Genomic DNA, 18,345 nt, shown 5'->3' with positions numbered 1-18,345 from the left:
TTTTAGCATACTATAGACTTTGTCTTTTTAGGACTTATTCTAATAAGAGCATTTACAATAAAAATATAGTTACTTTCTTTAGGTCAGCAAATGCATCTAGAATGCTTTGCAATATATTGTAGATGAATTATCTTTTTATGAACTTCAAGTTCATATTATCTTATTTGAGAATCTAGATGTAAAAATGATAATTCATTCCACGTAACTTTTTCTCAACTTTTATCTTGTCTCCCTCTCATGTTAGAAAAACTAACTTGGTTCCTCAACTTTGGAAATCTACCTTTGTGCATTATGGTGTTAATCAAAATATACATCGCACATCAATAATAATAATAAGATGAAATTATTTGGTTCATGACCCTGATCCATTTACGAGGGGAGAATATAGTATACTTTCATATATCGTGTATTTTAAACTGATATAATATAGATAACTTTGTTCTCATAAGCAATAATTTAACTATTAAGTGGAGGCACTCAATAAATTATTTTGCTAAACCAACTTATCAAGATGAATTGTCTTGAATAGGAAATATAGAAATTATGCTCTAAGTTAAATTATTGAGCAAGTTACCTCGCAAATACCAGGTTGCAGTTTAATAATAATCGCACATGTAACCATATCATAGATGCATCTTGTGTGGTATACATGGCAGGTGAATGGGCTCATATTCACTTTTGATATTTTCAATATTCATGGTATTCAATCCCAATTGTAATTGGTCTATTAATTAATAAGAACAAGAAACATAAGAGAATACGTAAAGAACTTTCTAGTTCTTTAATATTTAACCGTATGAATTATCTTGTATTTTTGTACATGATACTTAAATTAATATGGCTAAACTAATTATGCCAACTAACTAAATTATCAATATTGATAAATTTCAGATTTACATTATGACGTGTGCAATTATCAATAAACTCCAAGTTTATTATGACAAGAGTTTTTATACCAATAAACTTCTATTTTATTGTGTTATTCTTTTATTTGTGTAGTACAAACTAGAGAATAAAGCGGATAACTTTTCACATACATATTACCTCGCTATAAGTTGTTGTAATAGAAGATATTAAATCTTTCCTTTATTTATAGTCCCAATATAACCAACCGCTTTCGCGAATACTTTAAAAACTAAATAAGTTTCTTTGAGACTTACTACGACACAACACCTTATTGATAATCAATTTTATTTCTCCAAAATAATGATAATTGGCTCTTCCATAACTCTCAATTAATTTTATACTACCACATATTCATAAACATCCATATGGTGAATATATCTTTCAAGGAGACAATTATACCATTATGGTCATGGTCAAAATCATTATAGATAAGATATGTTGCTTATATTACTATTGCCCTGTAATAATTACATTGCCATAATATTTTAATGTACAATAGGTACGTGATCAATGACCATTCATGCCATAATAATAACATTATTTTCTTATTGCATCTTCCAGAGGTGAGTGTAGTATATTCACTACCACTAGCACGTTTATATTCTTTCAAGAATAAATGTGTATTCATAAATCATCTTTAACGTGTTATCACATTCAAATCATGAATGGACCATAATCATCTATATGTGCTTTATAAAATCTAGTGTCAAGTCGATGGCAAACATTACTTTCACATAATGAAGGATTATTTTGAGAATCCTTATTATTCTCATTACCACAATGATGACGATTATAATTTCGTCTATTGTCATGTCCACATCCATTGATACCTTTAGGGTAATAATTTTATCTTCTTTCAGACTTATCACATACTACTACCATATTTTCTTAAGAGAATGAGAATGAAGCAAATTCAATGGGACATGTTTTCACTTCTTGTGATTATAATCATACATGAATTTGATCATGACAAGACATAACAATTTTATCATTTCAGGTGATTATAATTTCTTACAAACTCATCTAGAGTTATAATCAAACTTCTTTTTTTTGTCTTTGCTTATATTTAAAATCGAATTATAAAATTTCAAGAGTTTAAAAGAGAAAAATAAGGGAAAATACTTACATTAAATCCAGAATTTATTTCTTAATGAAGTTCATATATCAATTGACAATCATTATGCTCAATAGTGTGTACAAATTGAGCATCATGCACGTATCTCAAAACCTGAAAATCCCTTGTCTTTTCACTTTGCAGGTGAAAAACGTACGTGTCTACTGCCTTTAATATATCTCATTGTGGAGGCTCGTCAATAGACAACATGGTGGAATTTTAAAGGAAGACAGTGGCAAGCTTCCATGGTTAAGCCTCTATTTATACCGCTGCATAGGCAAAGCCAATGCATCAAAGGGCCGCTTATTGGGCGAATCAAATGGTTATTTACTTTTAATGGTTCGACTTATCGGTTATCGGCTTTTAAATGTATTAATCCGCTAGTCACCCGATAAGATATCAGGCGAATTGGTATCAGTTTAGCTATTATCGGGCGGTTCATCTGCCTAGTTGAATCTGTATTACAGAGGCCTATTTTGGTCCTTCATGTTACATTGTTAATAGTAAAAACCAACAAAAACTAGTTTACTTTGCATGTATTTCCACAATTTTTTACCGTTACCTTCAAGGGTCGTAAAACACAAGCCACAAGCCATTGCTTGTTACTATCTTCTTTTGGCCAACAATGTGGTCCATCCGGTGGCAAGGAGATTGTGGGCATGTTATAGGTTTGAGCAACAGAAAAAAATAGAAAATTTTCAACAGTGGATAAGTGGAACTGTGGAAGAGATATTTAATATGCAGAATAAATATATATATATATATATATATATATATATATATATATATATATATATATATATATATATAATTTTAAACGGGTTAACGTATCCGATAAGAAAATTGAATAATCCGCCCCTAAACCGATAAGCCGTTAATAATAAATTTTTAATTTATTCCCTATCCGTTAAACCGATAACCCGATACCAATAAGCCATTAAGCCACTTTTGTAGTTCGATTTTCGGTTTCGGTTCGGTTTTGAATACCCCTACATATAATATCCAAGAAACCAGAATTAGTTCATCTGCTTGATTTCAGCCGCGGGTGGTACCATCAAGCTCTCAAAGACGAGTATTAATATAGGCTAAATTTCAATAGGAAATTAGAGACTCGTACGGATAACGTGTTATAAAATAATTAAAGAGTATTGCAAAGAAAAGTAGAAAGATAATTCTTATTAATTTGAGATGAATTATAATGTAATATAACCCCTCTATTTATAGGAAAAAGTGACTTAAACGCCAAGTAATAAATCCTAGAATCTCTAAAACATATAGACATTTACCTTAAATATAATTATATTTATAACAAAAGTAAATATAATTGTATTTATAACAAAAATAAAGAATTTCTACTAGTACATGTTATTTGGGTGTCTTTTCTTAATTTCCACCTGTCAAATTAATTTTATTGAGAGAAAGAGGTCGCTGCCTGTTTGGCGCTGCTAAGAAGAGCGGGAGAGAGGACCGGCGATGGAGGACGACGTTGAGATGGCTGCGTCAGAAAACGGCGCCGTGGTGGTTCGTCTCTATTCCTGTTTTTGTTCCTTCGGTTTTCTTCAATTTTTCAGTTCATCTGTTGTTTTTCTTGTTTCCTGAAACCCTAATTCATGATATTCGCACTTTTATGAATAATAATAATAATAATAATAATATTGTGTGTAAGCAGGAATTGGATGACATGAAGAAGAGACTGAAAGAGATGGAAGATGAAGCGGTTGCTCTCCGTGAAATGCAGGCCAAAGTCGAGAAAGAAATGGGTTCTGTTCAAGGTCCCCCTCTGTGTGTGTGTGTGTGTGTGAATTTGATTTATTACTGAAATTCTCGATACATATATTGATTATTCGTTTGTGATTTTTCTAGTGGACCATTATGGTCCTGTAGAATGGTTTTCTTAATTATTTATTTGTGGAAGAGGTAGCTAAATTGATCTTATTACATGTTCTTATTACCTTATAGATCCTATTGGAAGGTGGGTGTGTGATATACATGTAAATACTTGGGTGGAGGGTGTCCAAGCAAGGTCTCCCTCTGTCTGTGCGCGCAAGTTTGAAATTTGTTTCTTGATTGATAAAATAGATGCTTTATGCTAGTATTTTCATTTTTCAAGTAGACAATTCCTTTATGTGTATAAGATGATTTTGGTTTATATGTACTTGTGGAAGAGGTAGCTAGATTGATCTTATTACATACTAGTTGTTATGAACTTAAGTCCTGTTGGGAATTAAAACAGGGCGGGTAAAATATAATTTGAAGCTTTTTTTTACGTAATATGATGAGTTAGCTGCCTATAGTGCCTGAAATTTCTGTTTTGCAAATAAATAATGAACCGGAAAGGATAGTCTTTAGCTAGCCAGGCCAGCTCGTTAGATAAAAGCCGTTTAAAATATTAGTTCATTATAGCAAAGGGTGGAGTAGCAATAAAATCTATGTTGATGCTATTTTGTCTGTTTACTTGAAGTTGGTATGTTCTATTGGGGGCATAAGTGGCAAACTAGCATTTTGTCTGTTAAAACTAACAAAACTACAACCTTAGGTTAGATATGCTGATATAGGTGGTGTTCAATTATCTTGCTTTTTGTTCAGTTGCATAAGGAAGGTTCTACTAATAATATCCTTGGTGTTGTTTTTGTCAATAATCAGTACTAATCAATATTTGTTTGCACCTCGTGATCTTCTAAGATGTTTAATTATGATGACAGTGTGGGTGCAAGTGATATCTTGTTTCTTTCTAAAACTGCAATGATGTAACTTGTGCTTCTCTTTTAAAACTATCTTTGACCCTTTTAACTTTGAATTAAACAAGTTTAAAATGACACTCTCTTCCTTTACGTATTGAACTTTGAACCTAAATTTCAAAAGATAGCTTCATCTCACTTTGTTTGGATGGTCTCGAGGATGTGCAATGGTTGGTTTCTGAATTCTGTTTACATTTATATTTGTCAGTTGCTTATCTCTAACAGTGAAGAAAACGTAAGTAGTCATGATCTCTGTTTCTTCTTTTTGTTGCATTTTTATTTATTTTTTCACCTTAATTGAAGGCAGACCCTGCTGCTTCTGCAAATCAGGCAAACAGGGAAGAAGTGGATGCTCGATCTATCTTTGTTGGAAATGTGAGACTTCTATTTACTAAAATATATGATTCTTTAGTTAAATATCATCTTATATTAGCCTTTTCTGCATTGCAACTGTTTATTATTTACATCTGATTTTTTGTGTGTTTCATATCAACTGATGTCGCATCTTGAATTCTTCTCGGAAATTAATATTTTTGAGTTTAATTGGAAAACATCATTCCGTTGATTCCTGAAGCACAAAATTCAAATGCGATTATACTTTGGATTTTATCCTCCTGCTTTAATTTTTTTAATCTTCTTTTATATTACACCAGGGGATTAAGAAAGTGGAGAGCGGAATGTGGACAATGAGAATTGAATCCACATCTATTGTGTGGGAGACTACGCCGATACCACTAGACTATAAACCTTGGTCTCTAAATTTCTTTGGCATCTTCATGAACCTGTTTAAGATCTATACTTTCTTTTGCTTTCCTTTTTCCTTAGAAAGGATGTCTGCTATGTTTTTCATTTAAATATAGTTTTTCTGGCCCAAATTAAGTGGTGTATGGAATCATAGGAGATCTGTTATGCAGAAGTGGGACTAATACTCTTACTTTTCATGATATCCGTCGTAGTCGAAAAACTGCCCTTTTAATCAATCTTTCATATTTGCCAATGTATTTCGCTTGCATAGAGCTATTTGAGGAATTTGAAGGGGATATTGGATGTAAAAAATATTATCAAAAGTAGAATCATAAGCAAGGAACATGTGAGCATCTGGCTCTTGATGGCTATAGAGAAGTGTGAATATAGCTACAACTTCTTGACTATTTAGCATTGACATGAATCACAAACATTGACTCAGGATGTATTGATATGCTATAAAGTGTAGATAAGAAAGCAGAATCAATACCAATGATCGCAAGACCAGAATTCTAGGGTGAAAAAGGAGCAGAAATCTAGGGAGAAATTAACTCACAGTTGTAGAGACTGAAAGGAATTAAGACGACAGTAAGGAAAGGAAGATGTTAAGCATGCTTCTACTCAAACTTCTTTTTTCATGTTTCTAATTCATGAACAATTGTTTCTATTAGGTATATAAGTCTTACCTTGATAAAATACCTTTTATCAATCAATATCTAAACAAAAATAAAACCAATTTGAAGATCAGGAATTGTATGAACTGATATGTAAAGGTTGAAAGTGAAGAAGTTGGTGGATGTGTGGGAAACTAGTGTTGCTATAGATTTAGTTTGGTTTAGTTTGTTGGTGTTGCAGTCATCAATTTTGTTTGAATGAACTTTGTTTTTACTAAAAGAAAGGATGGCAAGAAAAAGATAGAAATTGGAAAAATAAACGTAATTAGCTGTCATTGAACTACTTATGGAAGAACTGGAGGTGATAGTGGTTTTGACGCGCGCTAGAACTAGCTTGAGAGGCATTTGATATTTCTTGTGAGCTTGACTTACTAGTGTCTAGGTTCCATTAAAATCATAATACGAGTATGATTTAACTATTCTGGGAAGTTCAACAAGTTCTGCAGTAGAATTAACTTCCCAAAAACAAGAAGAGGAGACTATTACATGGTTGGGAGGAATCACATAGTGACTGAGGGTTTATGCAACAATATCATCATTTTGTGACAGGAGTAGTTTTTTCTCCTCTCGTCTCTTTTTCACACTATGTACCATGCAACCAATTTCACCTATATACTATTGCCCCACAACTGTGCTTCAGTTTCTGTTTAAAATGCACCCCGGCATGTTGACCGAGGCATAACACTTTCAGATCCTACAGACTACAGGGGAATTCCGGCGACTTCAGCAGCAGAGGGTATAGTTTCTCCTCAATCGTTTTTCAGGGATTGATTAGAAGCTCAGTTTTGTGCTAACATGGGGGATGACAGGATTTGTTACCACGCTGGTTTTAAATCTTATGACATCACGAAATTAGTTTGAGGTCTGACATATGGTTCGAATGGGTCGAACACAGCAGAAACCTGACGAGGAAAGTAACTTTAGGCCTTAAAGTTATGAAGTGGTAGTTTATGTCTTTAATATGGCATGAAGTATTCTCTTCTCCAAAAAACAATCTGATCATTATGTACTAAAATTGGCCATGGAAAATGCTATGGAGAACCAAAGTACCTATCAAAGTGGCCTGCTTTGGATGGGTTGCTTTCAAAGAAGCTTGTTTAATTTCAAGATAATCTACATAGAAGAGGCTTTTCCTTAAGCAACAGGTGTTATCTATGTGAAGAAGAATTGGAGTCAGTAAATCATCTTTTTATTCACTGCAAAGTTGCTAAGCAATGCTGGGAGCTCTTTGTGGTGTCACTTGGGCTATGCCTTCAGATATTAGGAGTCTAAATGATATCTGGCAAGGGCAAAAGATAGCAAAGTCCCAGAAGCAGCTTTGGAGGACCATTCCTCTCTGCATTTTCTGGACCATTTGGACAGAAAGAAATAGTGCTTGCTTTGAGAATAAAAAGAATCATATTTCTAGTATTAATAACTTGTGTCTGCATAATCTGTTTTTCTGGTATAAGAGGTGTTTATTAGAAAGTATGAATCAGTATTTGGAATTTTTGGATCTGCTGGGAAAGATGTAAAAGGATGCTCTTTGTAGGTGTTGTCTTCTCTGCTTTGTACTCTTGTTTACCCTCTTGGTACACTTCTTACTAATAATACTTTACCTTATGAAAAAATTGTCTTTAATATTGCATAAAAGGAGCAACAAAGGACAGTCGAAAAATGAAATACAAAAAACCACTTTGCCGAGTTTTTCTGCACTCTTAAATATAATACAATGAAAATGGAAGGTACATTAGCTTTATTGCCATACAAGGGGAGACTCCTGAGGTTACATTAAAAGCAATCTTGGGAAGCATAGCTCAGAAAATTGCAAGGTTCATAAATGTCCGAGAGATAGAGAATGATAGATCTCTTGTCGGAATCCCAGAACATGCATCTTCTTACACTGAAGCCATCAGAAGCAATAAATGGACGGCTGAGGGGACAAAAGCCTCACCCATCAAAAGTAAAAATTCTAGAATCATCATCCCAGGTGGTTCAGAAGTCTCCGATATAGACTTGTTAAGTCGTTGCATTGTTAAATTCCAGGCTCCATCGCAGGAAATCCTAACAGTCAACGACACTAGAAGATGGGTCAGCAACACTTGGAAATCTGCAAGCGATGTCAACGTATATGAGATGAATGATTCCAACAAGAAAGACTATTGAACATGTTCTTACAGGTGTGGTGATGGAAGAAGTTTAAATTGTCCTTAGACGGGTTGACTATTACCACCTGTTGCTGGTCACAAGATGTGATAAGAAGCTGGGCATGGATTTGATTGTTAGGGCTACCGCTGACTCTGTTGTCTCAAAAACGATTCAATGAAATTGGTGATTCATGTGGTTGCTGGATTGAGACAGAGGAAAAGGCCACCCTCAAAAATCACATGCATTGGGCTTGAATCAAAGTGAGGGGAGATGGATCAAATGTCCCGAAAGAAATAGAGGTGGACAGTGATGGCTTCATATATAGCATGCCGATATTTGTGTGAAATTCTGGTGACGGTGAAGGCCAAAAATCTGAGCGGAGAAGAAGCTCTGGAAACACTTCGGGATAATAGGTGTACCTATTCCTATGAAGAGGGGGGATGATGTGACTGAGTCGGTGTGCCAAGTATCGGGACATGTGGGTACCTCGAAAGAGGGGATATTTTTAAGATTAGGACACGCGAGGCAGGACATGCACATGGGAAAGGGGTTATTAAATACCAATTATAGATGGGCTGCCAACAACTAATTTGAGATTGTGCCATAAGTCCAAATAGAAAAACACTTTGGGCCCTAATTGTTCTGATCCTACACTGCAAGTCACCCAAGAGACTTCTAGTTGCCACAAAGTTACATAGTCTAGTAATGGGGCTAGGGTGGTAGGTCACATGGTAGTGACCACGTGGAAGGTTGGTATAGCGCAACACGTGATGTGTGGTTTTAGGCGCAAGTCACGAATTCAAATCCTGCGCGGACAAAAGCATGGTATTTAAGTGGAGAAGGGTAGAGGTGCGAGTGCATTATCCATCGAGTTTCGAACCTTGCACCTCTGGCCCTCGGGGATTTCTCTGTAAAACAAATGCAACCAATTTCACCTCTTTTCTCCTCCCTGACTTCTTTTCTATTTTCTCTCCACCCAGGCACATGGGGGGGGGGGAGTTCAATGAGAAATAGGCTGGATTCTAAGCTATAAAAACAGGATAGTGGTGGATTTTTTCTTTTGGGGGTAATTTCTTTCATATTGTTTGTTGCAATATTTTTTTTCCTGTTCAGTTCTTGATTTAGTAATTTTGAAGCTACTTGTGGGTTTTTTCCCCTTTACTTTTCATTTCCAATGGCGGTTTAATGGGAGTGTAAAAGAAACCTATATAGTGGTAAAGAACAACTGTAGTGTTGAACACAGATTGTATCTCACTTTTAACCAATTGAGACATCAGATTACGCTCCTATTTATACTCCATGCATTATAATTTAATTTTGAAGGACTGTAATCATTAATAATCAATAAAGTACTTGGCTGTCAATCAACTTTTTTGGGGATAAATCTAGTTGGCTTTTTGTGAATGAGTAATCCTATTTGTGAGATCCAATTAGATTATAGAAATGGTTGAGAAACCTTTGGGATTATTTGACTGATATTCAGCCGTTTAAGTTAATGTCTAGTCTGGAATGCACATGTAATTTTGATGAACCTGCTCTTGGTAGTAATAATGACGGTTGGGGAAGGAATCTCCAACCATAGTTGCTCTTTCTGTAGTTATTGCAATTTGCAGTTAAAGATTCATTTTGGTGAGGTCAAATAATATGATGATTTACCACTATTCTATTTGTTTTCTTTTCTTTGAGTGAGTGATGGTGAGGTTGCAACTTTTTGTTGGTTTAATTTACTAAGCGTGTCAACCAGGTGGTTACTTTCATTTGGACTTTTCTACAGCCGTTTTGACCTTTGGTCCAGTCTGAGAGTATCTCTTGTGTGTTAATCTGCGGCAATGAGTTTGAGAGGCTAAACTTGTTTTTATAGGTGGATTATTCATGCACTCCAGAGGAAGTGCAGCAGCATTTTCAGGCATGTGGGACTGTAAATAGAGTTACAATCCGAACTAACAAGTTTGGGCAACCTAAAGGGTATGCTTACGTTGAGTTTCTTGAAACGGAAGCGGTCCAAGAAGCTCTTCTTCTGAATGAATCTGAACTTCATGGCCGCCAACTTAAGGTCAGCCAGTTAGTCCCCTAAACCCACTTTGTTTATCCGGTTGATACATTTAAATATGAGTTCATTTCATTTCTGGCTTCCTACCCTTTCTCAATTGCGATTGCAAATGTTGCGTAGGTATCAGCAAAGAGGACTAACGTACCTGGTATGAAGCCGTATCGTGCTAGGCGGCCCAATCCCTACATGGGATTTCGAGGCCGGACACCATTTATGGCTGCTCCGTATTTTTTCCCTCCTTATGGATACGGGTAACAGTAATCGTCTTATGCTTTTACAATAACTTGTGTTTGCTTCGCTCACTCCCTATATTAATTAAATTTGTGACATTATTTATTATTTATGTTGCAGAAAGGTTCCAAGGGCTAGGGCGCCAATGCGTTACAGCCCCTACTTCTGAGACAGCATTTCCTCTGAGACATACATACCTCTGGATGGTGGGATATTTTATTAAAAGCAGTAGCTTGTTATCCCCTGTATGACAAATTGCCTTTCGGAATCTTATTTATCCTGAAATCGATTTTCAAGTGGGCTTTGTGGCAAATATTGTGGTCATGAATCCTGTTGGTGTTGCGTCCTTAGAATTCAAGAAAAATATGAATGTTTCAGGTCTCCAATGTTGATTGCATTCTACCGGGGATGGGGGGGGGGGGGGGATGAACTTATCCTTGTACATATCTTTTCTCTGGAAGGTTTGGACCATTATTATGTGGTTTTTTGGAGCTCATTTTCTGGTCTATAGGGTTTTGGGTTAAAACCAATCTGGCGTACGGAGGCCTATTTGATGAAGGATAATACACTTGGTGTAATCGAGGTTGAATGCGTTTGATATTATGATGGCAAATAATAAAATTTGTCATTGAGTAAGCGACATCACAATTTGTTTAAACTGAAAATAACAAGAAATTATCGACCAGTTGGATTTTTTACTTCGCGTGTTCCTAATTATATTAGGCTAAGCTTCACCTAAGTTAGGTAAACTTAAATAAATTACAAGTTCATACTTTTAATTGCATCATTTTCTTAAAAATCTCATATTTAAGGTTATTTAATGCATATAAACACATCAGCACATCCTCATTGTGCCTTTAATGCATACCTTAATCGGAATCAGTTGATATAAAAGCTCACCCTTTTAATTATGAGGAGATATACGAAGGGCGTGTCGAACTCTCATCACCTTTTATTTGTAACAAGGGACTTTTGGTACTCTCTCACCCCATTTTTCCTTTTTGGAAGGATTAACAACGTCAAGATCAGATCTTTCTTGATGATATTGCTTCCCGTTGGTTTTCTCAACATGATCAGCTAGTTTATCCAGCGTTAATGATCGAGGTGCTTTTTGGTTTCAAATCAGACGCAAAGAAAACACAATAGAAGTAATGACAATTTTATTTTGCTAATAGCTTATATATCAGGGATAAAAGAGGGAGGAAAAATGAAGAGCATGAAAAGGGGAAGTTATCAAAAATGAATATCCATTACATTTCAATTGCAGGAAATATCTGTGAATTAGAAGATGAGAACAGAAAAATAGATGCTCAAAATCTAGTATAAATATTGGATCACCATCCTTTCTTTTCAGCATTTTGCTCAGAGTAGGTGTAGAACGTAACACAAATTAAACAAAGACGTACAAACCCTGGTGATCGGGAGGGAACGTAAACACCCAGGGGCGCAGCCCGTATACATGTTACGGGTTCGGCCGAACCTAATAACTTTGATCCAAACTCTGTATTTGTTTTGAGAAATCGATTGAATATGAATAAATTCTTAATTTAGAACTCAGTACTTTAAAAGAACTAGAATTTCGAACCCAATAACTTTAAATCCTAACTCCGACTCTGGTAACACCCTGGTGTCTCCTACTGCTGGGGGCTTTAGCCTTGTTTAAATTGGCCCGTTCGTCAATCAGTTCTCTCTTTTTACTACTCAACATTTCAGAATCTCCACTTGCATTTTAACCAATTGATCACCTCTCATGTTAGGTTGATTTGCTTAGAAAAGTCACACCTTTTTTTTCCGCCGTGTCTTGTGTTGTCTATAGCAGAGTACCAGATGGAATTTTTAGATCAACCATTTTCACCTACTTTAGGAACCTTCATCGATGTTCCCTAAATAATATAAGAAACATCAGAAGTGTAGAGGATATTTGGGATGTACAATATATATGTAATTCATGTATAGTATGTGCATTCGTATATAATCTATGTATTTATACTAATTAGAAAAAAGTAAACAGTAAAATATATAACCAGTTAGAAAAAACAAGCGATAAATCTTGTCGGCTATTTGAGTAAGGAGCCCATTTTTTATTATCACAAAAAAGATATCCTGAGCCTCCACCTCTCCTGTGTTATCTTCGGACCGAACCCTTAGGGAACTTTCAAGTGGATTCACTGGGACTTCTTCACCACTAGACTTGGTGCAAATTTTTGGTTTCATTTTTCACTGAAAGGTATTCTACTGCAATTTTATTTTATTTTTTTGCAGCCTGCTACATTATGTAGTTGTGCAAGTTGTTCATTGAAGTATTAATAAGGAGGAAATCAACGAACGTGACTGCACGAGCTCCACCAGGATTCACCACATTAAAATGAACAAAATTAGCTAAAATGAATATCATACAAATAGAGCTAAAAAAATAGTGTAGATTACCTGTGCTCATTGTCTGGGACACTATTGGAGCTAGCATATTCGGTATTCCCATTGCCACGGATTGTGTTAGGTGTTTGTCCTAATTTTCTTACTATATTTGGTTTTCCTATTCCTTGAATGAAGGCAACATATTTACCATAAGGGGTTTGAGAGTCTTGTTTGGGGTGAATTTATGAGACAAGTGTTATGATGTCACTTATGTGTGTCTCTTTGTGAGGTTGTTCTCTCGATATTTTGTACTTTCTTTTATATAGTGGATTTCTCATCTCCGCTTGTGGATGTAGGTTAATTGACCGAACCACATAAAATGTTTGTATCTCTTTTGATATATTTCTCTTTTATTATTTGATTTTATCATCGTTCAAGATTTGCTCTGTTAGTTTCCGCATGACACCTAATTATTTCGATCCTAACAAGTGATATCAGAGCGAGGTTCAAGACAGGTTCATCTTGGTGGGTTTAGTTCTAGCAACAACCTATTTGACGATAATTATAATTTTTGTATAGGTACTCATTCCCGGCCGCTTTCAGTTAGTGTTCATTGCTGAGTGATCGCTCGCTATCTGGCTGGAAAAGATGGTCCGGAAGCTTCCTCTCTCCCAGCAAGCAAGACGAGATCACCACTTCTCTCAGTAATGGACTTCCTTTACTTCGTAACCTTAGCCTTAGATGTCCTTTCATAGATTCTCGAACCTCCGACAGACAGAATCTCCATGCATGCGTTCTTTCTCTCCTCCCCTCAGCCATACATCCCTTTTTTTCTTTTGGCCGTTTTTGTTAGGCATTGAACCCCACCCCACGGAGCGGTGCTGAGTGGTGTCCTCCCCTCCCTAATACCTAAACAGAGTTCCGTCTATGGAGCCTAAAGCTTAAACCATGGCATGGCGCAGTAAGTTGGCCTAGTCTCTCGCCCAGCCTTCGCCTTCTTCAGTGGCCAAGTTGAAGCGTTCAACGTCGGCCTACCACCTTTTTTTTCAAGGTTGAGCTTGTTCAATTGAAGCTAATGCTATGCTGCCCTTCCCTTGTTCAAGAGAAAGCGAGGACTTTCTTTTAGCTACCGGCCCAAACAAAAGAGATTAGCCTCTTGATCGATCGATTGATTGGATCGAAGTACGAAGGGGTTGATTAAAGTCTGAGATCAGCCCAAGACTAAGGCCGAGCAACTAGCTGCTGCAGGATTGGACGTCTATCTATCTCACCACGCTCCCCTACTCCTATAAAGGCCGGCGGAAGGAATGCTCTGCTCATCTTTCTTACGGCTCGTTACCGCAGCGCTCGTTCACCCCTTCGGCTTCTTCCATTCTAAAAAAAGGTAGTCTTTCCTTGGTAAATAGCGTCTTGAAGTGAAGCGAAGGCATTATTGAAGGAAAGAAATGGCGGGTCGGTCAATTGCATTAGGTAGGAGATGCAGGACCTGTCTTAACCGCAAGTGCATTCGCTATTCGATTCCATCCTAAATCCCACCAAATTTTGATTCCAAAGTGTGTATCTCTTCTTTACTTTTAAGTGACAAGGGGGTGACAAAGGGTATACTTTCTTCTCTATGTCGCCGTCTCATCAATGAGCGTAGATTAATAGCCAAGCCTACCCTTTTGTGCTTGTCAATCTGTATCCCATTCTTCAGGTATAGTTTTCTTTGATCACAGATCGACAGGTGATCCGTCCTTTCTCCCCCTTTCGTCATAAGGCGTGGTCTGACTCTGAGAAAAAAAATTCCTGTGTTTAGGTCCCTACTAAGCAAAATTCGTAAACTATGCTTTAAATACTTTTTTAGCAAAAACAATTCTCAACGCCCTTACGAGGTAGTGATGAGTTAAACTACTCGTATTGGCATGGAAGTCAGCCCGGTAAACTGATTCCATTCTGCTACTAGGGTTCCAAACCTTCCCCTGAGCTCTAGAATCTATAAATACCTTTTCCACTCAAGAAATGCTAAAGCTATTTAGAGTTGGTATTTCTAACTAAGTCGGAAGGAGGGCTTTGGGCAAAGAGCAACTCGAAAGTACTTTACTTCAGTCCCAGTACTGAAAGACGTGACTTCAGGAGTGGATTTCGGAAGGAAAGACTTCGTTTACTTCCTGCAAATTGCTTATGTAAGAACTAGTAGAAAGAAAGGAATTAAAAAAAAAAATAAGGCAGCATTGACATTGAATGAGAATGCTTGAATGGGAATCATCTTAGCAACTGACTATAGACATGAGTCTAAGCCGCCGGGAGAGGAGAGACCATTTTCATGAGAGAGGGACGAGCAAGTGACAGATTGGGAAAAAAAATAGGTAGGCCTTCTGAGCGGTTACTTTGAGAAAGAAGGGCTTCTATTTAGATTAGTTTCTTAGTAAAAGATAAGGCAAGAAGCAAGGGCGTAGCAGCTGCGCGAAGTTGCGCCTTAGCGCATCCGTTTTCTTGCTCGTTAGCGCCCCCTACCCCTATTATTTATATTATAGTCATAAAGGAACTAAAGGAAATTTGACAACCTTACTAATAGAAAGGGGATGCGCTCAAGCATGCGAAGAAAGCTCGAAGAGCTTCTCTTATATTATAGAAAGGTTTGTAGAAAGGGGATTCTTCAAATATCCCATGTTGTAGGGGCTTCAAAGAAAGCTTGTAGTTTAGGGGTGCGCAGGTTTTCCACCCTATACAAGACAAGGGGCTAGCGCGCAATGGCTTTCTCTGATAGAGGCTCGCTTCTTCAAGTTCAAGTTCCGCTTGCTGCTTCTCATTTTGATAGGAGTAGGTGCTTGCAGCTCGCTCGCTGTCTACTAAATGAGCCTTCACTGCCCGCCCGGCCCCTATCTTTAATCTTAAGTAAAGTGAAGTCAAATCAATGAAGTGAACAGCCCAACCTCTTTGTTTGAAGCTTTGCCAGGAAGCTTCTACTTGTTGAAGCTTTGTTTCCCCTAATTCCGAAACACAACAATAGACTTGCCACTATAGTATAGGAAAAAGCTTCTCTTTGATAAGCGGTCATAGGGGAGTTCAGAAAGGATCTGATCGTAGATAGAGACTTCAACCTGTGCGGGGGTAGGGGCGGATGTAGCCAAGTGGATCAAGGCAGTGGATTGTGAATCCACCACGCGCGGGTTCAATCCCCGTCGTTCGCCCATCAATAAATGGACCGTTTGTTTCGGAGACACAAGACAAACCTAGAAAGAATTTATTCTGCAAGTCATCTCGAGGCTTTCAAACGCATCCAAGCAATTGGTATCCGATTGAAAGATAGAAAGCATAGATTCGCGTCGCCTACTTGCTGAAAGCAAAAATGGAATGGCCGATCATGAATTCTATGACGTTTTTAAGACCTCACTAATCAGCCAACCACTTTTTAGTTCATAATGAATGAACCCCCGGATGAATAAAAAATATCCCCTCCCTTTTACTAAACCATGGGGAGCCCCGAGTAGTTTACCGGACAAATTGAGTTGTCGTGACGATACCTTTCAACATCGGAAAAGGCTTCTCTTCATCACGAGACTGATCGGATCTGCCGTAGACACCCGAGAGATCTTCACAAGGCAGGCTAAAATAAAAGACTAAGAGGCGCTGCAAGCGAGCAAAGAGTTATGCTTTCATTTCTTTGTTGAGATTGAAATCAAGTTAAAAGGTTAGGTATAATGCACGCAGGCCAAGTCAAGAAAAGGACTTCCTTACTTTTCATTCATAGTAGTCTTAATGACTAGTAGTTTGAAGCCTTAAGAAAGCAGTTTTTTTTCGGCACTCGCTTCCTTCGTCTTAAGTCAAGTTCAGTTTACTTTTTCGATTCGGAACTCTTAGTCGAGCTGATGGCGAGATCGATTTTTTGTTCGAGGTTCAAGAGGAAGGAGAGGAACCACCGCCCAATGGTGCTTTTACGAAAGTATGGTCACCGGTGGCTAATACCTTCTCGAGACTATCGAACCTGAAATCCACTTTCCATCGCTCTTTTTAGGTTGGCATAATATAGAAAGAGAGTGCCAAGAAACAACACATACCTATCACTTTTGGAAGGTTTGGAACCCTTACTCAACATAGGGTCCAAAAACCCGACATACCCTTTTTTAGAGCGTATAAGGGGAAAAGAGCTCTTGCATCGTTAGCCGCTTTTCAGCATTTCCTGCCTGAGTTGTTGACCATCACCTGACCTCACACGGGAGGCCCCGCGCCGAGTGATTCTCCCCCAAAAAACTCTACATGTGATGTTCCGAAAACAGAAACATGTGATTTAGTAAATTAGAACCCATTGTGGGGTGCAACCAGGGAACAACTATCAACTAGTTTGAAAAGTTCTTCCATTTAGTAATGGAAGTCATCCGTTGTCACTTTCTAAGGGTATGGTAGAGAGGCTTGAGAAGGTGGACAATCCTTCAGTGAAGACCTAACGAGAGGCTGAATTCAAACACACCCAAAATCCACAAGAATCGTAGGTGGGCATGAATGGAGCTTCCAGGAGTTAGTGCATTGGATTCCTGGGCAACTGCATCTAGTAGAGCTGACTGAAGACCAAAGCAATCTCCTTTCTAGTCTAGTCTAGGCTTCTAGCCTTGGAAATGAGTCCTTAAACTCCCCTAGCTGCATTAGCGGTCTTAGCACTTTCCCTCTTTTTTCGGACGAGTCAAGCAAGTCCAGGAAGAGTGAATCGTCGAATAGGGGGAAGTAATATCACGGCAAAAGCCTTTTGGGTCGGAAGAGCAAGCTTCTTCTTTTCGATCTGGTAGGAGGGGAAGGAGGACAGAGCTTTCGATTAAGCATTTGTGTGGGTCTAGCTCTGCTTTCTAAGGGCTTCTTTTCTTAGCTTCACCGGCTGGAAAGATAATTCATGTGCATCAACAAAGGTCTAACAGTTTCATTGTAGGCACATCTTTCTCTTAGTGAAAGCCGCGTTCACACAGCCCTATGCCCTCCCCCCCCCTTGTGGTATTCATCCGGATTTCTCTGTCCCAAGCCGGTCTGTTCACAAATCTCGGATGTTACTTTTTTGCACGAATCCGACCTTTTCGGGGTTGAAGGCGTAAGCGCAGCTATTAAATAAAATCCGCATCTGCTATTGACTCGTCCCGCTTGAGGTTTGTCGAAGATAAGTATCAAGTCCTCTATGGCTGAACTAGACTAGATTTCGAGGATGAGTAGTGGATAAAAAGTCATCCCGAGGTATACTCACAAACTCTTTCACGAGCTAGACTCGAACCAGCATCTCTGGGAGCAAAAGACAGGCCCAGAGAACAACCTTTCATTTTGATCGTGACAAAAAAAAGAAAGAAGAGAGGGAACTTGGAGTTGGCGCCCACATAACGGATTGCTTGCTTACCAAGCCATCCTGGCTTTCACTCCTCCAGTTAGATTATTCTGCTTTGTCTCACC

The 18,345-nt window shown here is 37.8% G+C and overlaps 1 protein-coding gene across 2 annotated transcripts; it reads left to right on the top strand.

Annotated features, from left to right (window-relative positions):
• The first annotated feature begins 3,383 nt into the window (after positions 1–3,383).
• LOC107807053 (polyadenylate-binding protein 2-like) lies at positions 3,384–10,968 on the top strand. 2 transcript variants are annotated; one of them, XM_016631349.2, is made up of 6 exons: positions 3,384–3,541; positions 3,690–3,780; positions 5,066–5,133; positions 10,165–10,356; positions 10,474–10,604; positions 10,705–10,968. In XM_016631349.2, the coding sequence occupies exons 1-6, from the start codon at positions 3,494–3,496 to the stop codon at positions 10,751–10,753; spliced, it is 579 nt and encodes a 192-aa protein (XP_016486835.1). In that variant the 5' UTR covers positions 3,384–3,493; the 3' UTR covers positions 10,754–10,968. The 2 variants fall into 2 exon arrangements, with proteins under 2 accessions (XP_016486835.1, XP_016486829.1); XM_016631343.2 differs by having other exon boundaries at positions 3,690–3,792.
• Positions 10,969–18,345: the final 7,377 nt, after the last annotated feature.

The sequence above is a fragment of the Nicotiana tabacum genome, chromosome 2, assembly GCF_000715075.1.
Source record: "Nicotiana tabacum cultivar K326 chromosome 2, ASM71507v2, whole genome shotgun sequence".
Classification (NCBI taxonomy): domain Eukaryota; kingdom Viridiplantae; phylum Streptophyta; class Magnoliopsida; order Solanales; family Solanaceae; genus Nicotiana; species Nicotiana tabacum.
Note: the sequence above shows the minus strand (reverse complement) of the source record. Positions and strands in the feature narration are given on the sequence as shown.